Source organism: Gigantopelta aegis, chromosome 3 (genome assembly GCF_016097555.1).
Source record: "Gigantopelta aegis isolate Gae_Host chromosome 3, Gae_host_genome, whole genome shotgun sequence".
NCBI lineage: Eukaryota > Metazoa > Mollusca > Gastropoda > Neomphalida > Peltospiridae > Gigantopelta > Gigantopelta aegis.
In genome coordinates, this window is record NC_054701.1 from 27,955,247 (window position 1) to 27,976,864 (window position 21,618).

At 37.8% G+C, this 21,618-nt stretch overlaps 1 protein-coding gene across 3 annotated transcripts in view; it reads right to left on the reverse strand.

The window, feature by feature from the left end:
• LOC121367821 overlaps positions 1 to 19,729 on the reverse strand; it is an 83,795-nt gene extending 64,066 nt beyond the window's left edge. Inside the window, exons 1-2 of one of the 3 annotated variants that reach the window (XM_041492207.1) lie at positions 19,573 to 19,709; positions 18,998 to 19,090 (exon numbers count right to left, since the gene is read on the reverse strand). Coding sequence is in view for 1 of the 3 variants with exons in the window: in XM_041492205.1 (XP_041348139.1) it covers positions 19,573 to 19,710 (138 nt within the window). In the remaining 2 variants the exon portion in view is untranslated. Of the gene's footprint in view, positions 1 to 18,997; positions 19,420 to 19,572 lie in introns of those variants that run through there. The other 2 variants (XM_041492205.1, XM_041492206.1) reach the window with 2 other exon arrangements.
• Between the last annotated feature and the right edge of the window lie 1,889 nt (positions 19,730 to 21,618).

Genomic DNA, 21,618 nt, shown 5'->3' on the forward strand with positions numbered 1-21,618 from the left:
AAATGTTACATCATAAAGATTTTTTTTTTGTAAATTGCTATATGACATTTAGAAATAGACTGGATATTGTGTTGAACAGTGTATTTCAATAAGCAAACATTCTATCAGGAGAGCAGAGTTTTGGAATTTACTGCAGTGTTAAAAAAGTGATGTCCATTTTCGTCACGTCCTGGCACATTTTACTTTTCACTTTATAAATCTTTTTTTATTATATAAAAACAAAATTAGGCCTCGCATGCTTATACTACTATATGTAACGAGTCTATAAATGATAAAACTGCAAAATAGGAAATGTTTTATTTAACGACGCATTTTACTGAAGGTTATATGGCATCAGACATATGGTTATGGACCACATAGATACTGATATAGGAAACCCGCTGTCGCCACTTCATGGGCTACTCTTTTCGATTAGCAGCAATGGATCTTTTATATGTGGACAGAGATGTCTCCCCATACTGTGATCCTTGTGTCACCCAATGATTGCACTGTCTGATGCAACTATGCAAAGCACTTGTCTTGTCTTCTCCAAGGTAGCTGATGTCAATCAACCAGAAGGATACAGATTCAATATATAATATATGTTCTGTGACATGCTTCAAACACTGAATATAATATTGTGATGTCAGGACTTTGAGAATTTCAGCAAACTTCCGTAAATTGTAAATATGTCGGTCGCATGCTGACGCAGGTAGCATTTTACAACGAAAGTAGACGGTGGTGGCGAGGGAAATAGCTGGACATGTTGAACAATGGAGGAAAAGCTGGTTAGAACATTACCATCAAGCACATATGACGTACATCTAGGTCAGGGATTTCCCACTGCACAGAGTTTTCCAAAACACTGATATTAGTCAACACATGTTTGTTTGGATTTTCTGACAAATGATTACATCTTTTACATGAACGATCCGTTGTTTATGTTAATATTGGTTTTGCAGAACTTAAGATAAGATATTGTTTAAAACATACAGAAAAAGTAGGATATATGTTTATTTTGTTTGGGGGGGGGGGGGGGGGGGGGGGGGGGAGAGACAGAACTCTTACTATGACAAACTCTGGATAGTCCCTCGTAGTGAAATGATCAAAGGGACCGGCCTCGGTGGCGTCGTGGTTAGGCCATCGATCTACAGGCTGGTAGGTACTGGGTTCGGATCCCAGTTGAGGCATGGGTTTTTAATCCAGATACTGACAACAAACCCCAAGTTAGTGCTCCGCAAGGCTCAATGGGTAGGTGTAAACCACTTGCACCGACCAGTGATCCATAACTGGTTCAACAAAGGCCATGGTTTGTGCTATCCTGTCTGTGGGAAGCGCAAATAAAAGATCCCTTGCTGCCTGTTGTAAAAGAGTAGCCTATGTGCCGACAGTGGGTTTCCTCTAAAAAAAAAAACAGTGTCAGAATGACCATATGTTTGACGTCCAATAGCCGATGATAAGATAAAAAAATCAATGTGCTCTAGTGGCGTCCTTAAATAAAACAAACTTTACTTTTTGATCAAAGGGAACGTGCAACTATGTTACTAAACTTTTTAGACACTTCTAAAGAGAGTGCTGACTTTGTATCGACTGTGATGCTGATTTCAAATGGATACATTATATTTTTCTCACACCAGCAATGTAGGCTTATTTTCTTCCAAAAACAGTGATAAAGATTTTGTGATGAACGATTACAGCCTCATGTATGTTGATACTGGTTTTGCACAACCAACAAATGACAAAATCGTGTGCCAAATTTTATGCCCTGGAAACATGTCAAGTGAAGTTAAAAATTTGTTTTGTTTAAAAACACCACTAGAGCATACCATACTGATTTTATAATCATTGGCCATTGGATGTCAAACATTTGGTAACTGTGACAGTCTTAGAGCAAGGGATCTTAAATATGCACCATCCCAGACAGGATAGCAAATACCATGGCCTTTGATATACCATTTGTGGTGCACTGGAGGGAACAATTAATAGCCTGATTGGCCCATAGAAGGGGATTGATCCCAGACCGACTGCACATCAAGTGAGTGCAATATTACTGTCAAGCAAGATAAAGGCAAGTGATCAGCTGATTGTGGAATGGTCTCAGAAGAGACCAAGTCAGCAAAGGAAAATTCATGCAGCATGCATTTTCAATGACTGTTAGTACAATATTTTGAATTCTGTATTTTCCAGGAAAATAACTTACGAAGTTTGTTTACTTTAGAATTTAATATAACCAATATTCAGTTGTATACTTGAATACACTGAACATTTGCATCTCCAGAATCCCAAGTGGGTTGGTCAATAACACTTGACAAAACAATACTGTACACAATGTTTTTAACAAACTTCTATGGATTGGTACTATAAACATGCCTGCCTTTCACACTTTGCAAATTTTGTCAAATACATTTACCAACAGAAAATGTGTGTGTATGAAAAGATTATTTTCTGCAATCACGGAAAAATGTAAAGAAACACAGAATTCAGTAACTGAAATGGAATTTCTGATTTTAAAAGATTTTTTGGTTTGCTATATTATTTCTTTTTAAAATGAACTTTCTACTTCATGCTCAAACACAGTTATAAACATTTTTTGTATTTGACATGAATTAACTGTTATTAAAAAAAAATACTTTCAACATTGTTGTCACATACTATAAAACCTGTGAAAAACAAAAGTTGTTCTTACAAGTACATTATACGCAGGGCATAAAGTTTGATTTTTTCAGACAAACGATATGTCGTTAGTGTGGTTTTAGTGCTTGCACGAACGATTTTCGTTCGTGTCGATATCGGTTTTGTATAACCGACAGACGAACGACAAAATTGTTCGTGCCAAATTTTATGCCCCGATATTTGCCTGCTGTAGTAATGGAACATAATATATATTCTGTCAAAAAAGAAACGCATAGGTGATAGGGAAAGAATAGATGATAGGGAAAGAAGAAAAATGTTTGATTTTACAAAATATTGGGGTTTTTCACAATGTTGCTCAATGACCATGTTTGTTAATGTTCCTGGAATGGGGCAGCATGCCCAAATGCACCTTAAAACAAATGTACCGCACATTGTGCAACAATTTCAGGACATCGGCGTGAAATGATAAGATTTTGGCGAATGCACGTGAAACTCGGGGGAAAAGATTGGGTAGTGATGGGTATTTAAAGCTGCAATGCTCGCAATAATGCCTCATTTCCATTTCGACGCGTTACAAGATGCCAAGACTAAGGCTACTGAATCAAAACATTACAATAGGCCACCTCCAGTTAGGTGAATTGCAGTCAGCAGTCGCACGCCACATGAATGTCCATCAGAGCACCATTTCACGTCTCTGGGACAGTTTCAATCAGCTGAAGACTGGCCCAGAAGTGGAAGACCTTGCATAACAACTGCAGAACAAGATCGCTACATCCGGGTTCTGCACATGCGTCACCGAACTGCCACAGCAACGAACACTGTTGGACACATACCTGGTTTGAGAAGGGTGTCTGCACAAACGATTTGGAACCGACTTCAAGAAGATGGTTTATGGGCTAGGAGACCGTATGTTGGCCCTGTCCTGCGATGTCAACATTGATATTTACGTGTTCGCTGGTGCACGAATGTACAGGGGTGGAACTTGGGAATTGGCAGCGAGTATGGTGGTCAGGGAGGCCCGACCTGATCAATCGGCTGGTCATGTCAAGCTCAAGAGCAAACAACCTTTGTTTCTTTCATCTAGCCAATAACAAACATTGTTTAATTTACCATGTGTATTTGTTGCTCTTGGGGCGGTGGCTAGGGTCAATTGGGTGATTTATTGTTTCTTTATTGCCCAAGTATATCAACAATGTATCCCTGGCATGGCTGCCTGCTGGTTATCCGTAGCACCATGTCCCCTCGTTGGACTCGGTGGTGGGTGGGGGCATGGTTGATGAAATTATAGATTCATATATGGATCCAAATAAAGATATACCTTTTGATGGGACCCTGAAAAGGGTCCACACCGAAGTTGCGGATTCTTTGTCATCTGATGAAGAATCCATGACCATGATGTTACAATTAAGTCATTCAAAGTGTCTCCTGAAGTCAACATTCCTCTGCAATGTACCTATTACAGTGACAGCTCATAGTACCTTAAATTCATCTAAAGGTGTCATCAGATGTCGAGATTTGGCAGGAGTTGGTGAAGAAAAAATTCTTGAAAATTTGTCAGCAGAAGGCAAGACATTTGTTAAAAGAATTAAGGTCCGTCGAAACAATGAGTTGATTTCGACAAATACCGTAATTTTAACTTTCAATACACCAACACTTCCAAGTTCGATTAAGGCTGGGTATCTCTGTGTACCCGTTGAGCCTTACATTCAAAATCCTTTACGTTGTTTTAAATGTCAGAAATTTGGGCATGGTCAGAATACATGCCGCAATAAAACTACATGTGCTCGTTGTGGTCAGTTTGACCATGACAGCAAGAACTGTAACAATGACATTAAATGTATTAACTGTAATGGGAATCACTTTGCATATTCGCGAGAATGTGCAAAGTGGAAATTTGAAAAGAGGGTTCAGCAGGTCAAGGTTGACACACACGTATCATTCCAGGAAGCTAGGAAAGTGGTGGAAACATCAACATCTCCAGCTACTGCAGATAAATCGTATGCTGCAGTAGTCAAGGTTTCCATGATTAGTGTTGCTGTCAATACTGATCTTACTTGGCCATCTGGTGACAATAAGTATAAAAAGTTGTCTGATGTTGAAAAAACTGAAAGGCAAGTGGCTAAAGCTGTCAAAAAAATGAAGGAAGCAGTTATACAACAACAAGTATTGGCTTCTACCTCAAAACTGTCTGATTTGTCTTTGGGTTCTGTGAACCCATCAAGTAGGTCGAGTACTGGTCAGCCAGGACCCAGTCTCTCTCAGTCAGGAAAAGGCAAGCAGACAAAGAATTCAAAATCTGGACGAATAAAGAAGAGTGAGTTGCATTCCATCTCAGTCAGCAATCAATATGATCCTTTGGTTGTTGATATGCTTGATGAGATGGATGATTCATCATCACAAGATTTTTCACACTCACAAAAGGTTTTCACAAAATCTAAGGGAAAGTCTAAATTAACCCCCATACTTCCCCCCAATGACTAATTCAGTTATTCAGTGGAACTGCCGTGGGCTTAGGCCCAATTTTGATGAATTAAGTCTTTTAATTCAAAAACATAATCCTCTTGCAGTGTGTCTTCAGGAAACATTCTTGAAGGACACTGATCATATTACCATGAGAGGATTTAACCTCTATCATAAATTTCAAGAAACTGAAAATAGAGCATCTGGGGGTGTTTCCATTCTTGTTAATGAAAACATTCCTCAGAGTTCAGTAACACTGACTACCAATTTACTTGCCACCTCGTAATCATTTTCATTTTAATCCGAGGGATCTTCAAGGTCTTCTTGACCAGCTCCCTACTCCCTTCATTGTTATGGGAGATTTTAATGGTCACCACACTTCATGGGGATGCGAGGATATTAATATTAGAGGTAAACAATTGGAAGACTTAATTCTCAAAAACGACTTACTTTTATTTAATGATAAAAGTCGTACATATTTTCATTCTGCAAGTGGATCTTTCACTTCCATAGATTTAACTCTTTGTAGTCCATCACTTTTTCTTGATTTCTCCTGGAAAGTTGGTTCAGACCTTTGTGGTAGTGACCACTTTCCCATTATTTTGGAGAATGATGGACCACCATCACTTGAAAGGGTTCAAAGGTGGAAGTTGGCGAAGGCAAATTGGGGTCAGTTTCAGCATCTGTGCAGCACTCGTCTGCAACAATTTGCCATTACTGATGCTGATGATCCCATGTCTTTGTTCACTTCCATCTTGAAGGACATTGCAGATGAAACTATTCCTAAGACTTCGGCAGTGCCAAAGCGTTTCAATAAACCATGGTTTAATGATACGTGCAAAGATGCATTCAAAGAGCGAAACAGGCTGCTTGAGGGGTTCAAACGTGAACCTACAGCAGACAACCTGGATGCATTTCGTATTGCTAGGGCTAAGGCTCGTAGAGAGATTAGACAGAGTAAGAAAACATCTTGGAGAACTTTTGTCTCCATGTTGAATTCACAAACATCGGTGAAATCTGTCTGGAATAGGATCCGTAAAATCAAAGGTAAAGAATCCAGTAACACAGTTCATCATTTGTCTGTCAATGATATAGATGTCACGTCTCATACATTGCCAATGCATTGGCAGAAAACTTTTCTCATAATTCATCTTCTGCTTTCAGTACAGATGCTTTTACATCTGTCAGAACTAAAGCTGAAAAGCAGTCCATTAATTTTTCATCTGAAAATGCTGAAGTTTACAACAGGCATTTCTCTATGGAGGAATTACAGGATGCTCTTCGTAGAGCCCATGATACTTCAGTAGGACCAGATGAAATTCATTATCAGTTATTAAAACATTTAACTGAATCATCTTTGATGGTTCTTTTGAATATTTTTAATAACATCTGGATTTCTGGAGACTTTCCTTCTGATTAGAGGAAAACTATTATCGTTCCTATTCCCAAGCCTGGTAAGGATCCAACCAATCCTACTAGTTATCGCCCTATCACTTTGACAAGTTGCATTTGTAAAACCATGGAACGCATGATCAATCGTCGACTTGTCTGGTATCTTGAATCTCACAAATTGCTTACTAACGTGCAATGTGGGTTCAGATCTAGATGTAGCACGGTTGATCATCTCGTTAGATTTGAAACGTTTTGTAGGGAAGCTTTCATCCATAATCAGCACTTGGTTTCAGTGTTTTTTGATTTGGAGAAGGCTTACGATACCACGTGGAAGTATGGGATTTTAAACGACCTCCATGGCATGGGCCTTAGAGGTCGCCTTCCTGTTTTTATATCTCAATTTTTAAGAGATAGATCTTTTAAAGTCCGGGTGGGGTCGACTTTGTCCAACATTCACCCACAGGAGATGGGTGTACCTCAAGGTAGTATCCTGTCTGTAACTTTATTTTCTGTGAAAATTAACAGCATCACCCAGTGTTTAACACCTGGTGTGGATTGCTCGTTATATGTCGATGATTTTTAAATTTGCTATAGATCGTCCAATATGAGTATCATTGAACGTAAGTTGCAGCTTTGTTTGAATAAACTTCATCAATGGGCAACTGACAATGGCTTTCGATTCTCAAAAGCAAAAACGGTTTGTATGCATATCTGCCAGAAAAGAGGTCTCCACTTAGACCCACAGTTGTTTTTGGACAAAAATCCAATTCCAGTTGTGGAGGAGACTAAATTTCTGGGGGTTATACTTGACAGGAAGCTATCTTTTGTGCCCCATCTTAAATATGTTAAAAAGAAGGGCTTAAAAGCTTTGAATATTTTAAAAGTTATTGGTAATACGGAATGGGGAGCAGACCGAAAGGTTATGCTTCGTCTGTATAGATCTCTTGATTATGGATGCATTGTGTATGGGTCGGCACGCAAGTCTTACTTGCAGATGCTAGATCCTATACACAATCAGGGACTTAGGCTTTGTCTTGGTGCATTTAGAACATCTCCTGTTGAGAGCTTGTACGTTAATGCACACAAACCTTGTTTGGGTGCTAGACGTGCCAAGCTTTCTCTGCAGTATGCTGCCAAGATTAAATCGTTACCAACACATCCAGCTCATGATGCGGTGTTTGACAACAAATATATGAAGTTGTATGATGCAAGGCTAAATGCTATTCGTACATTTGGTCTTCGCATTAAGCGTTTTTTATCGCTTTCCAACAATGATTTATTAGACACTTTGGAAACATCTTCATATTTTGTTTTACCACCATGGTGTATTACACCACCTAAACTTGTATTTGATCTGGCGCATCTGAAGAAAGATCGTACAGATGCTGTTGTTTTTAAACAGTTTTTCATGGAAATTCAAGACAAGTACAGTGATTACATTCCTGTATATACAGATGGATCACGGGATGGAAATTCTGTGGCTTGTGCTACAGTTTTTCCATCAGACACCATCATTTCCATGAGACTGCCTGACTCAGCATCGATTTTTAGTGCTGAAGTTTGGGCAGTCATTAAAGCCTTGGAAGAAATTAAAGATTCCATAGCATCCAGATTTATTATTTTTACAGACTCACTTTCGTGTCTTCAAGCTTTACGTAATATGAAGCTGGACCATCCCTTAATTGGGATGGTGATACGAAAATGTGTCTTTTTATCTATTGCCAATAAAGACATTGTATTTTGTTGGGTACCCAGCCATGTTGGCATCAGGGGTAATGAAAAGGCAGATTCAGCTGCCAAGTCTGCTTTGGATTTGCCTCACGCCAGGGTTGGTGTACCTTATACTGATTTTAAATATTGTATCAGCCAATTTATCTTTTCCGCTTGGCAACGTGATTGGGACGGTGAGGTTGCGAACAAGCTTCATGCTATCAAGCCAGTCTTGGGAGAGTGGCAGTCCTCCTATAGACAGTGCAGGAAGGATGAAATAGTCTTGTGCCGTGCCCGCATCGGTCACACTTACTTAACCCATTCATTTATCTTGAAGAAAGATCCTCCACCTCAGTGTGAGCACTGCCAGTGTCTTCTGACTGTGCGACACATTTTGGTGGAATGTAAGCAGTTGTCAGCAACTCGAAAAGATATATTTGGACAAAGAAATGTGATGGAATCATTTCGATTCCATCCAGAACTTTTATTGCAGTTTTTACGAGATACTGAATTTTATTCTAAATTTTAATTATATCTATCTGTGATATTTGTACTTTTACACAGTCCTTTACACTGTGTTTTTATTTAATTGTTGAATTTTTATATGGATGATGATCATCACACTTTTCTTGCATTTTACCATAGTTTGACACCCAATAGCCGATGTATTTTTCGTGCTGGGGTGTCGTTAAACATTCATTGTGTGGTTTGTTTTTATTACATACACTTTAAATTATCAACTATGAGAAATCATTCATCTTTCCGGTCAACCTGGTGTTTATAAGTAGCTCAGAAATTATTTCATGTGAAACTAGAAAGATGTCATGGAAAAATCAATAGTTGTGCACATCAATAGCCGTGCATGTCACATTTTTCTAAAGATTGTGAGCATGCGTGAACAAGTGATATGTCATTTTTATCACCAAATGAAAAAACACATATATCCTAGTCCATTAACAGAATAAAAAAAAAAAATTGATAACTGATTTATATCATTTGTATTTTCATGAATCAAGTCTGTTTTCTCTTAGAATACCAAATACAAGGGTCCAGAGTTGGAAATTGTCAAAACTGTAACAAGAATTGGAGTGCTAGACTAGATATCAAAAGTGGGTTCTGTTTAAAAACTGGCTTTGGCAAATGAATTCAATAGTAGACATTATATTTTATTACCCATATGGGCAGAGAGAAGTGGGGAAAGAAAAAAACATTTCTTCCCCTAGATACGTTTTGACGTCATAATCAGTGCTTCACTATCTATAGGCAGCTAATTAAGTGTAAGGCAAAAAAAAAAAAAAAAATAGGTGTGTTTCTGGTCGACCGACCGTCCCTAGTTTTACCCCCCCCCCCCCCGACCCTAATTTTTGTTTCTCTTAAAAAGAGAACAACATCACCAAACAAGAGTATTTCCTTCCTTGCACATTGTTTACGTACTATTATACGATACATTTTGCACATGTAATTCCCTTCCGAAAAACATTGAGAAATTATGGAAAAGCTTTTGTAATAGAGTTCCTTCCCCTGATTAGCTATCACCGAACAGCTTGGTCGGTCACGGAAGTAACCGAATGTACGAACATAGCCTTGGTACAGGTTATTTTGATTAAATATAATCGTATCAATTCAGCTTAATTCTCGTCTTCACTTAAATCAACAGGTCTTATTATTAATGCATCTCAAATGTTTGCATAAAGTATTTAAATTAAGAACAACAAAATTAATACAAATGTCCCATTAATTTAAGGAAATACACAAACAGTGCATACCAATACTACTACTACTACAACAACGACAACAACAATAATGATAATGATGATAAATAATAATAATAATAATCATAATCATAATAATTATTATTATTATAGTATTCAATTTAAAAAAAAAAAAAAAAAAAAAACCTACCTACCTACCCTAATTTTTTGGGGGATGCAATCAGAAACACACCTATTTTTTTTTTTTTGCCTAAGAATAGTTTCCATGTTGGCAATCATGTCAAGAACTAACTTACGTCATCAGTGATATCTACAGTACGCGAACCAACCATAATTGCGTCTAGACGGCGACTCCGACCAAGCTAGACGGCGTCTAGACTAGTCAGGAAAAATTTGAAAAATTCCTGTTAGACGGTTGATCGGCGGTCACTGCGAAGGTGCACGAGCTACTTGATTTGAGCCACTGACCTTTTTCTTGTTGTCAATTGCCGCTATGTTGTCAGTTACACTACCTTATGAATTAAAAAAAAAAATTATATCACTGGGTTGCCCCCCCCCTATATCACTGGGTTGCCCCCCCCCCCAAAATCGCGATATACGTGTATACAAGGCATTCGCACTACACTGAAAATAATAACTTAATACATTTATACTGACCATTAACCCTTGTAAATCGTTCAAAGGGAACGATTACAATAAGCAAACAATAAAAAAGGAGAGTTCTTTGTTTTACTAACAAAAGAAGTGAAATCGAGAGAAAAAGAGGGAAGAGAAAGAATAAGCTTGGTTTTGGTATGTGATATTTGGCACTGCAGGAAAGTTCATTTCATTTGTGAGGGAAGGTTGAATCTGTTTTTATGTTTACTGTATTTAAAAAAGTAAAATAAATAATAATGAAACAAAGTGAAAACAATAAAATAAAAATGTTTTTAAAAGGATTGGGGGGGGGTGGGTGGGTGGGTGGGGGATACTGCGAGTCAGATGAGAAATTAAAAAAATATATAAATATTTTAAAATAATAATGTTTGCTTTTGCCTACGTGACGATTGTCACGGGCAGCTATGGATGTTGTCTTATTTGTCGGAGGGGAGCAGGTTTCCAGGTCCGTAGGAACAATATCTGGGGGAGGGTGCCCAACTTCTAGCGGGTGATTTCAGCGTCCATAGTGTGGAGACGGGACACAAGCAATATTTTTACCTTTATTAATTTTCGTCCTCGAGTACAAGCGGGGCGGGCTGTAACACACACACACACACACACACCAGTCCACCTCATTTCCCACGGGCCTGTGATGTCGAATCTGTTCGTCGGTGTCATAATTTTAAAAAATGTATAAAAAAAATTGTTTGGCCAATAAAATATGACATTACATATATGCTATTTGATCCACGCTAAGTCTATTAGTATGTTTTATGATACCTTTCCAAGTGCTGCCACAAGTTTTGGGGCAAGTAGTATACTGTAGTATTTACTTATTTTTTGTGTCTTCGTTAAATTTATCAAGTCTGCTTTGAACTTGCCCCGTATCCATGTTGGTGTCCCTTACAGTGATTTTAAATTTCATATTAATGAATATATCTTTTCGACTTGGCAAGATGATTGGGACGGTGCGGTTGCAAACAAACTTCATTCTGTCATGCCAGTCCTGGGAGTGGCAGTCATCCTGCAGGCGGTGCAGGAAGGATGAAGTAGTCTTGTGCCGTGCCCGCATGGGCCATACATATTTGACACATTAATGTATTTTAAAGAACGACCCCCCCCCCCCCCTTTCCTCAGTGTGAACACTGTCAGTGTACACTGACTGTGTGCCACACTTTGGTGAAGTGTGATCATCTCAAGCCGATAAGAAATGATATATTTGGCAACAGAAATGTTTTAGAATCTTTTAAACTCCATCCAGAATTAATTGTAAAGTTTTTAAAACACTTCTATACGAAGTTTTAAAATATACTTACCTTGATTTTTGTATTATATTGTACTTTTCCCCCCACAGCTCCTTACACAGTGGTTTTACGTAAATATATAAATGTTTTCATATACTTACTATTTGTGACACCCAATAGTCGATGTGTATTTTTGTGTTGGGGCGTCGTTAAACAATGATTCATTCATTCGTTAAATCGGTCAATAATAATAAAATGTGCCTACAAAAATATGTTTCATTGTATGTTCATTGCCGAATCTACCAACGATCCCAACTATCGCTAATCGTTGGTCCTTTCGTCTGCGAGCTGCTTTATTAAATAATTGTGTGTTGCCGTGATTTCCAAAAGAAACATGGGTACAGGTTTTATCTGGAGCTGTTGTTGTTGCAGATGTATTCTCTCTAGCACCCATTTACCTTTTCATCCACTAACTATACCAATATTACCTGTAAACGTGTACCGCCGATTTGACCAACGATCACGGGTTACATGTCGTTTATGAACTTTGTTAAATAAATGTGTGTTGGCGTAATTATCAAACGGAACATGGTTACAGGTTTTATCTGTAGTTGTTGTTGTTGCAGATGTATTCTCTCTAACACCCATTTACCTTTTCATCCACTAACTATACCAATATTACCTGTAAATGTGTACCGCCGATTTGACCAACGATCACGGGTTTACATGTTGTTTACGAACTTTGTTAAATAAATGTGTGTTGGCATGATTTCCATAAGGAACATGGTTACAGGTTTTATCTGGAGTTGTTGTTGTTGCAGATGTATTCTCTCTAACACCCATTTACCTTTTCATCCACTAATTGTACCAATATTACCTGTAAACGTGTACCGCCGATTTGACCAACGATCACAACGATCGCGGGTTACATGTCGTTTACGAACTTTGTTAAATAAATGTGTGTAGGAGTGATTTCCAAAAAGAACTTCGGTACAGGGGCTGTTTGTATTACAGCTATATGTATATTTTCTTTTTCTAGGACTGTCTTTGTAGATATCTCCCTCTACTGTTTTTGTTTTTGTTTTTTTGTGTATACATTTTTTTCAATGTTAATTCATACAATTTGATTTGGGGAAAATATTACGGGTTTTTTTCATTACTTTTAGTATTTTTGTTTAGTTGGGTTTTTGGGGTTTTTTTTATGTCAAATATATTTATATGCTCATTTTATCCATTCAATTTGATTTGGGAAAACACCAGATAATGAAATATGCCTTTTTTTCACCAGTAGCCATACATGCACACACTAGTATGTGTTTATACTGCCAACTTTACTAACGATCGCCGGTCTGCGATATGCTTAGTTACATAAATGTATTTACGTGATTTGCAAAAGGAACTTAGGGGACAGGTTTTATCTGGAGCTTTTATTTTGCATGTGTATTCTCCACTAGTTGTACCAATATCATTATACATGTATGTTTACCGCCGATTCATCTGCGAGCTGCTTTGTTAATATGTAAATGTGTGTTGGCGTGATTTCCAAAAGGAACTTTTATATAGGTTGTATCTAGTGCTAGTGCTGTTATTGTTGCAGACCCGGTATAGTCCCCCTGTTATTTGATCCATACAATTTTATTTTTGGAAAACTTCTTAAGATTTATTTCATCCACGCTAAATCTTTTACTGGTTTATAATATTTTGATTTATTTTCTTCTTTTTTTCAGGCGTTACAATAAATAAAAAAAACTAAATAATAAAAGACTACAAAGAAGAATCTGGTATATTTTGGGTAAAATTCCATGTCATTCCCATTTTTATCCAACGCTATATTACTATCAATGGAATAAATGTTAATATCCTAAAAGGTACCGATATAATAGTCCTCATTCTCCCACTTTTCCAGTTACTCTGTTCAGAAGGCCGGAAATGTGACATTTTAGCACCTGAAATTCAAACGTTGCTCAGGGAAGCAGGTTCAGATCGTGAAATAAATTTATTTTCATCTCCCAGGCCAACGAACCGACACCATGCCCCCTACCCTCTCCACCCCTTTCAGATACACTCTGCGGTCATTGTTATAGGCTATATCCCTCCCCCACCCCACCCAAGGAAATGACGCTAACTCACATTAATTAAACAAAACAGCTCGCAGACAAAACGATGGTTCGGACTGTTGCACAAATCGGCGGTAAACATGATATTGGTACAGCTAGAGGAGAAAGGGTAAATGGTGGCTAGAGAGAATATTCTTGCAACAACAACAACAACAACAACAGCCTCAGATACAACCTCTACTGAAGTTCCTTTTGGAAATCACGCCAACTCTTATATTGACAAATCAGCACACAAACAACCGGCGATCGTTGGTCAAATCGACGGTAAACAGAAACAGAATGATATAGTGAAAAGGTAAATGGGGTTAGATATAACATATTTGCAGCAACAACATCCCCATATAAAACCTCTTCCAGGCACGTGTAGCACACACCCCTCCCACTTGTGGACGAATATGTATGGGTTTTTTTGTTCTTAAACTGTTTTGTCCTATATATAAATAAAGATTTTTTAAAATTGCCGTGTGTCCCTTCCCCCACTAGAGGCTGAGCCTCCTCCATTACAGATTGTGCTCCAAACCCCCATACCCGGATATTGTTACCACGTGCCTGCGTACCAAAGTTCCTATCGAAAATCACTCCCAACAAAGCAGTTCGCAGACGAAACGACTAACGATCATTTGTCAAATCGGCGGTAAACATACATTTATAATGATATTGGTACACATAGTTAAGAAAATGTAAATGGGGGCTAGAGGGAATATATCCACAATAAAAACAGCCTCAAATAAAACCTGTATCCAAGTTCCTTTTGGACATCTATTAGCAAAGCAGCTTGCAGACCCGCGATCGTTTGGGCCGTTGGTAAATTCAGCTGCAAACATAATGATATTGAAGGCGCGTGTGCACAGGGTCTACCCTCCTCCCCCTTCCCGAATTTTCTTTAAAAAAAAACAAAAATTGCAAAGCATGACCCGACATTCCCTAAAGACATCTCTCACCAGTCTAGACACCCGTACTCAATTTTCTGCACATGCGCCTGTGTACATTGTTTTGTAACCCCCACCCCCCCATAAATGTAGCTTGCCAGTCTAGACACCCCCCCCCCCCCCCCGCTAACATTATTTCATATGCACCTGCATTGGCAAAAACAGAAAAAGAAAAAAAGAAAAAAAAAAAAAACCACCCTAAATAATAATACATGTACAGTGCCCTCAATAGTTTAAGAAGTAGCAGGCTACAACAGTGATGATAGCAGGGGGCAAAGCAGGGGTTCTGGGGGCCCTCTCCAAGAAACATTTGAACTATTTTGGCACCTTGTTTGGATCCCTTTTGTAGGAGACTTTATTAAAGAAGAGAAAGCACTTTTTTTTTTACCATCAAAGAAAATTAGGCGGCGGCAAAAGCTGTTTCCGGCGGCGATTTGCCGCCGGAGACCGGGTACTTTTGAGGGCTCTGCATGTAATAATAATAAAAATAAAATGAAGTTTTTGTTAGCCGCTTGTGACAAATGTCACATAGGCAAGCCACATGCACATTTATTTGTCGATTTCACTTCTTTTCTCTCAAAACCGCAATACCCCCCCCCCCCCGACACATGCAGTGACGCTCCTTTTCCTTTATTACTACTAATAGTTTTCCTTTTTCAGCTATTTACAAAGGTTGCCGGTCAGTTAAATTACATCATTTGTTTGGTTTTAAAATTTATTATAGTCAGTATAGAGTGAATGATTTAAGATGCCAATCGGAATATATCAATATCATAAGTTTTAGGATAATAATTTAATAATTCTACTTTTTAAAAATATGTCAATGCTGCGGCATAAAAAGTGGGGTTTTGTTTTTGCTTTTTAAATTAAATTTATAACATATCGGCAGTTGACAACAACCGACAGATAAAGAGGTCACAGATTCGCAGCAAAGTGACCGGTGCGAATTTGCAGAATCTCAGCAAGTTGTTACTGGTGTGGAACAAAATAGTCTGATAGCCAATTTGGTTTTAAACATCCATCCCTCAAACCACCCAATCCCCTCACCATTTTTTTTTTTTTAAATCAGCGGCACATCGAAAAGTCAAATGATCCCCATCATATATAATGAATTCTTCCAAAGCTGACGCAAGTTGCACAATTTATTTATTTTTAAAAATTGTTGTTTTACTTTTATGACTTGAAGCTGTTAATAACAATGTGCATGTAAACATAGTCAATATAAATAATAATGAACAGTTCTACGCGTTGGATGAAGTACAAACGTAATTCTTGTTAAAAAAAAAAAGTTTACAAAATTGCCGATCCGCGAATTTTTGGAAACATTATTTTTTTCCAAGACCGCCGATATTGCCACTTTGGTTGGTTTGTGTACTGTACATCACAGCTAATATGCAATGCTGTCTCTTGTTCTCAACTTGCAAACTTGTATCGCAGGGCACAATATTTCACAAGAATCGTTGTTCTGTTCGCGTGTTGGTTATGCAACTTTAAAATCACGAGAACCGCCAATCGGTTACGTGGTGAACAATTACATTCTAAAATTAAAAGTACCATATATATATCAGTAATGACAGTAAAGATCAGTTTATATTTTAAAATACATTTGAATGACCAATGTAGCACAGAACCGTAGTTCAAGCGTTTTAGGATTAGGTAGGCCTAACTCATCGGTTATGAAAACTATATTCATGTAACTGAACAATCGGTTACGTAAGTAAAATTCACGTGAACTGATTTTCGGTTACATAAGATTTTGAAATATTGTCCCCTGTATCGTTTGAAAATCTTCCGTAAAATTATAAAGATTGATAATGGGTAATAAATAGAATACCCAACTGGCTACTCTGCAATACCATTTATCTTGCACAAGTGCAAGATAAACGGTATTGTCTTGTAGCCAGTTGAGTATTCTCTAAGTTTTAAATACAGCGTGTAATGGGCATAAAATTTGGCACAAAAGATTTTGTCATTTGTCTGTTGGTTATATAAAACCAATATCAACGTAAACGATGAATCGTTCATACAAAAGCTGTAATCACTTGCCAAAAAATCTAAACAAACATGTGTTGGCTAATAATACATATTTACAATTTACGGAAGTTTGCTGAAATTCTCAAACTCCTAATGTCACGATATTTGGTGTTTGAAGCATGTAACAGAACTTTTATGGGTAGTTTCTTAGGAATTGTAGTCATAACGGCCCCAGTACAAAACAACCCAAACAATAATTGGTCAAAACGTCCCTAAAAAAGTCAAAATGACCAAAGTGGTAAAAGCCAGAACGGCCCTTAAGAAAAGTCAAAATGGCCAAAGTGTAAAAGCTAAAGGCTCGAGAAGGACATCAGTTCACTTGTGCAAGATAAACGGTAGGGTCTATATACCAGCGCGTTTACCTGGTATAACCAGTGGCCTGACCCAGGGTAGAGTTAATATTATGGGGTAAATTTTGATTACTACTATTTATTTCAAATGGAGTGGTGGTGGTGGTGGTGGTGGTGGTGGGGGGGGGGGGGGGGGGGGGGTGAGGGGGGGGGGGGATTTAGAATTTTAAGTTGTTCCCCGTTATTGGCAAAATGTCTTTATAATGACTGTTGTGTGTGTATGTTTTTATTTTTATTATTATTTGTGGTAAATTAGAGTAATAAAATGTTATTGTGATACAGTTTCTGTTAAAAACATGTAATAAAGTGTTACCATTGATACTGTTGTTTTTATACATATATTTTTAGACTGCCTGTGATATATTGCTAATATCGGTTAACATTAGTAATGAGAATTGATTTAGAAAGAGAGAAAGAAGTGTTTTATTTAACAACGCACTCAACACATTTTATTTACGGTTATATGGCGTCAGACATATGGTGAAGGACCACACAGATTTTGAGAGGAAACCCGCTGTCGCCATTACATGGGCTACTCTTCCGATTAGCAGCAAGGGATCTTTTATTTGCGCTTCCCACAGGCAGGATAGCACAAACCATGGCCTTTGTTGAACCAGTTATGGATCACTGGTCGGTGCAAGTGGTTTACACCTACCCATTGAGCCTTGCGGATCACACACTCAGGGTTTGGAGTCGGTATCTGGATTAAAAATCCCATGCCTCTACTGGGATCCGAACCCAGTACCTACCAGCCTGTAGACCGGTGGCCTGCCACGACGACCACCGAGGCCGGTAAGAGAACTGATTTAGTGTTATGGTACGATAACTATTTCCTTGGCCGTTTTGACTAATTTCTTTGGCCGTTTTAACTTTTTTCTTTGGCCGTTTTTGACTTGCATGTTCAGGGCCGTTTCATCCTGGGGCCGTTTTGACCGCATACCGTTTCTTGGAATATTATATTATATATTGATGCAATTTAATGACACTGAGAAAAACTAAATATGTTAAAAAAATTATAATAGATGGGTGTCATGAAAATCTCTCTCACCACTATTCAAAGCCAAAAAGAAAAAGTCGTCCGATTACAGATTTTCCACGACGTTTAACACTTGTAGCTTTTTGGACTGATTCGGGTCTATTAATAGCAAACGCAATGACATTCTAGCGTCTGTACCTAGTATTGGACAAAATGACTGCTAATATTAACTTTGTGACCAATACATAGCCTCATCTGGCTCATGCGAAGGTACCTGTGCAGTTACTGTTACCTGTATCGACTTCACTGAGATTACCTAGGGAAAAAAACATGCAACTTTGTGCCTGTTATTCCCCATTATATTGATATATGTATGTAAACAGAGTGAATGTAGCTCACTCTAATCTAAAAAGTAACCCTAACCATAACTAAGTATAACCCTAACCCTAATAACCAAAATAGGGGAGTAACAGTTGGATATTTTGCCATATTTATTTTACTGCTTTTCAGTTACACAGGTTAAATGTGTATGTTACTGTTTGTTCAAGGTTATGTGTGCAACTACTGACTACTCTAGGATACATTATTACATAATTCACAAGCTGGGCAATCAGCATAAAATTCTGATAATATTGAGTTAATTACGAAAACAATTTATTTATTGCAAATATAAATGTCTACATTATACTTATTAAAACATGACAATTTTATGAGATTCAATGATAATGGACCTTTAATACAAGACGGAAATGAAGATGTAATTTACCATCCATTATAGTAGTAAAAAAAATATATTCTTATAAAAATTCTTGAGTACTCACCTGCTAAATGAAAGTCGTACATATACTTTTAAACAAGCAAGAGTTGCACACAGAGCTAAATAGATGATGTATCTCCACGTAACGGTTGGAAATCTTAAATTGCAAATAGATACAAATTTGTTACATTAAACAGTGAGGGAGGTGATTCCTGAATATTTTCACATTATAAAACTCCAGGCTTTGCGGCCATTATCGCTAAACCCCTAAAAAAAAGCTGCAATGTAATAAAAATGGAAAATAAAAATTCTATCCGTCACAATTTCGATGGCGGCTAGTAGAGGGAAGTCTTGGAACAAGGGAGGTTACTCTATTGCCAAATACTTTGGGCAAAAAAATAAACCAAACCGTTCGCGAAAACATATCGCACACATACTGTTAAAAGCAATAATAGTAGAGTACCGTCGTTATTTTTAACAATAAAACATGTTATTGTTTTAAATACTGAAGTCTAAATTTACTGACATTGTAATAATTAAGTGAAAGGTGATACAATCCATACGTCTTAGGCCAGTGTATGGCTGTATCAAAGGAACGTACCCTACCGCTTCCTTAACAATAAAATATAATAAACTTACCCTGGCGTTTGACAAATGTTTGGGAAGTATTTTATCGTATATACCAAAGAAGTGTTCCAAATCGTTATTTCGCAGTGATGAACCTAACAAAAATGCATATTTTTCATAGTCGTTTACATCATTTTGCCAAAATTCCATCTTGCTACGAAGTAGCCATTTTAACGATCAAACCGACGGTCGCCAAGGAATACATGAACTCGGAACTCTTCGGCTAGTTCCGATATTACACAACCGAAAATAAAAATAAAGACCGACGCACCTTGGAACGATGGTGCATAACCTATAGTAAAGGCGTGGAGTTTGGTGGGGTTGGTGGAATTAAAAGTAATTAACTTCCAGTATTATTTGCATTATCTTACTTACCAGTTTAAAAATGGAATGAGAGGTTTTAAAGACATAAAGTATGGGTGTAGGTGTATACATGTGCATTACCTTTTATTTTTCTTATTTTTACACATGTCAACAGCATACATTTTAAAGTTGAAAGAAAGAAAGAAATGTTTTATTTAACGACGCACTCAACACATTTTATTTACGGTTATATGGCGTCAGACATATGGTTAAGGACCACACAGATTTTGAGAGGAAACCCGCTGTCGCCACTACATATGGGCTATTCTTTCCGATTAGCAGCAAGGGATCTTTTATTTGCGCTTCCCACAGGCAGGATAGCACAAACCATGGCCTTTCCTGAACCAGTTATGGATCACTGGTCGATGCAAGTGGTTTACACCTACCCATTGAGCTTTGCGGAGCACTCACTCAGGGTTTGGAGTCGGTATCTGGATTAAAAATCCCATGCCTCGACTGGGATCCGAACCCAGTACCTACCAGCCTGTAGACCGATGGCCTAACCACGACGCCACCGAGGCCGATTTTTAAAGTTGAAGTCTACGGTCCTGGATATCTTTATTATGTAGGTGGCTAAAATAGAGCTTGAATGTTTGTTTTTGACCCATGACGCACCAGTGTTATTATTATTATTATTATTATTATATTATTATTTTAGATCTTATTTTTAATTTGGATGACACTCATGCGCGTTTAGTACTGGCGTAGAAAGCGGGGGAAGGAACAAGCAGCAGCGATAGTTTTTATATATTTATACATGTGTGTGTGTGTGTGTGTGTGTGTGTGTGTGTGTGTGTGTGTGTATATATATATATATATATATATATATATATATATATATATATATATATATATGAAAATGTAGCGTCCAGCCAGATGTCTATTTCACTAAACCCTGACGTCGGAAGGTGCCAAAAGGTGGGGTAGGGCACACACACACACACACACACACACACACACACACACACACACACACACACACACACACACAGACAGAGAGACACACACACAGATACGTCCAGGTTTAATGAAATAGACATCTGGCTGGACGCTACATTTTCATTAATATAATAAGCTTAAAAAACAAGAAACGGTAGGTATAATATTAATTAGTACCTCAGTGCTGCACAAATTTGCTAAGACGGTTGTTTTTGTGTTAATTACTTGTTTGTTACAAAATACATTTAGTCCAGAGGCAACATATTTACAATAAAAGTGGATCTCAAGCTTTTAATACCAATTAATCCTAATTAAGCATTTAAACTAATGACTTCTGACGGCCCATGCCCATATCTGTATATAATGGATGGTGATTAAAACTACATTCCCGGGAATATTTTTTATTATTTAAGCATTATAGAACAGAAAATCCAATTACGTTTGGTGCATATATGACGCCGCACTCCGCATTGTTTTGACTACGCTGGCTTATCCAGGTCAAACAGAAAGCCATGATTTTGAAAGTGGAACACTTTTGACGGGCTCGTACCGATCTCGGTTTTCATTGGCTTATGACAAGTATAGAATTCCCCAACAAGAGATCACGTGAGATTTCGCAATTTTTGAACAGATTTAACTGTCTTGATTGAGGGGTCGTCTCTAGCCCGAGTACTCTGACTGTAAGAGAGCTAGACGGACATTTGGACATAACAATGTCCGTCTAGCTCTCTTACAGTCAGAGTACTCGGGCTAGGT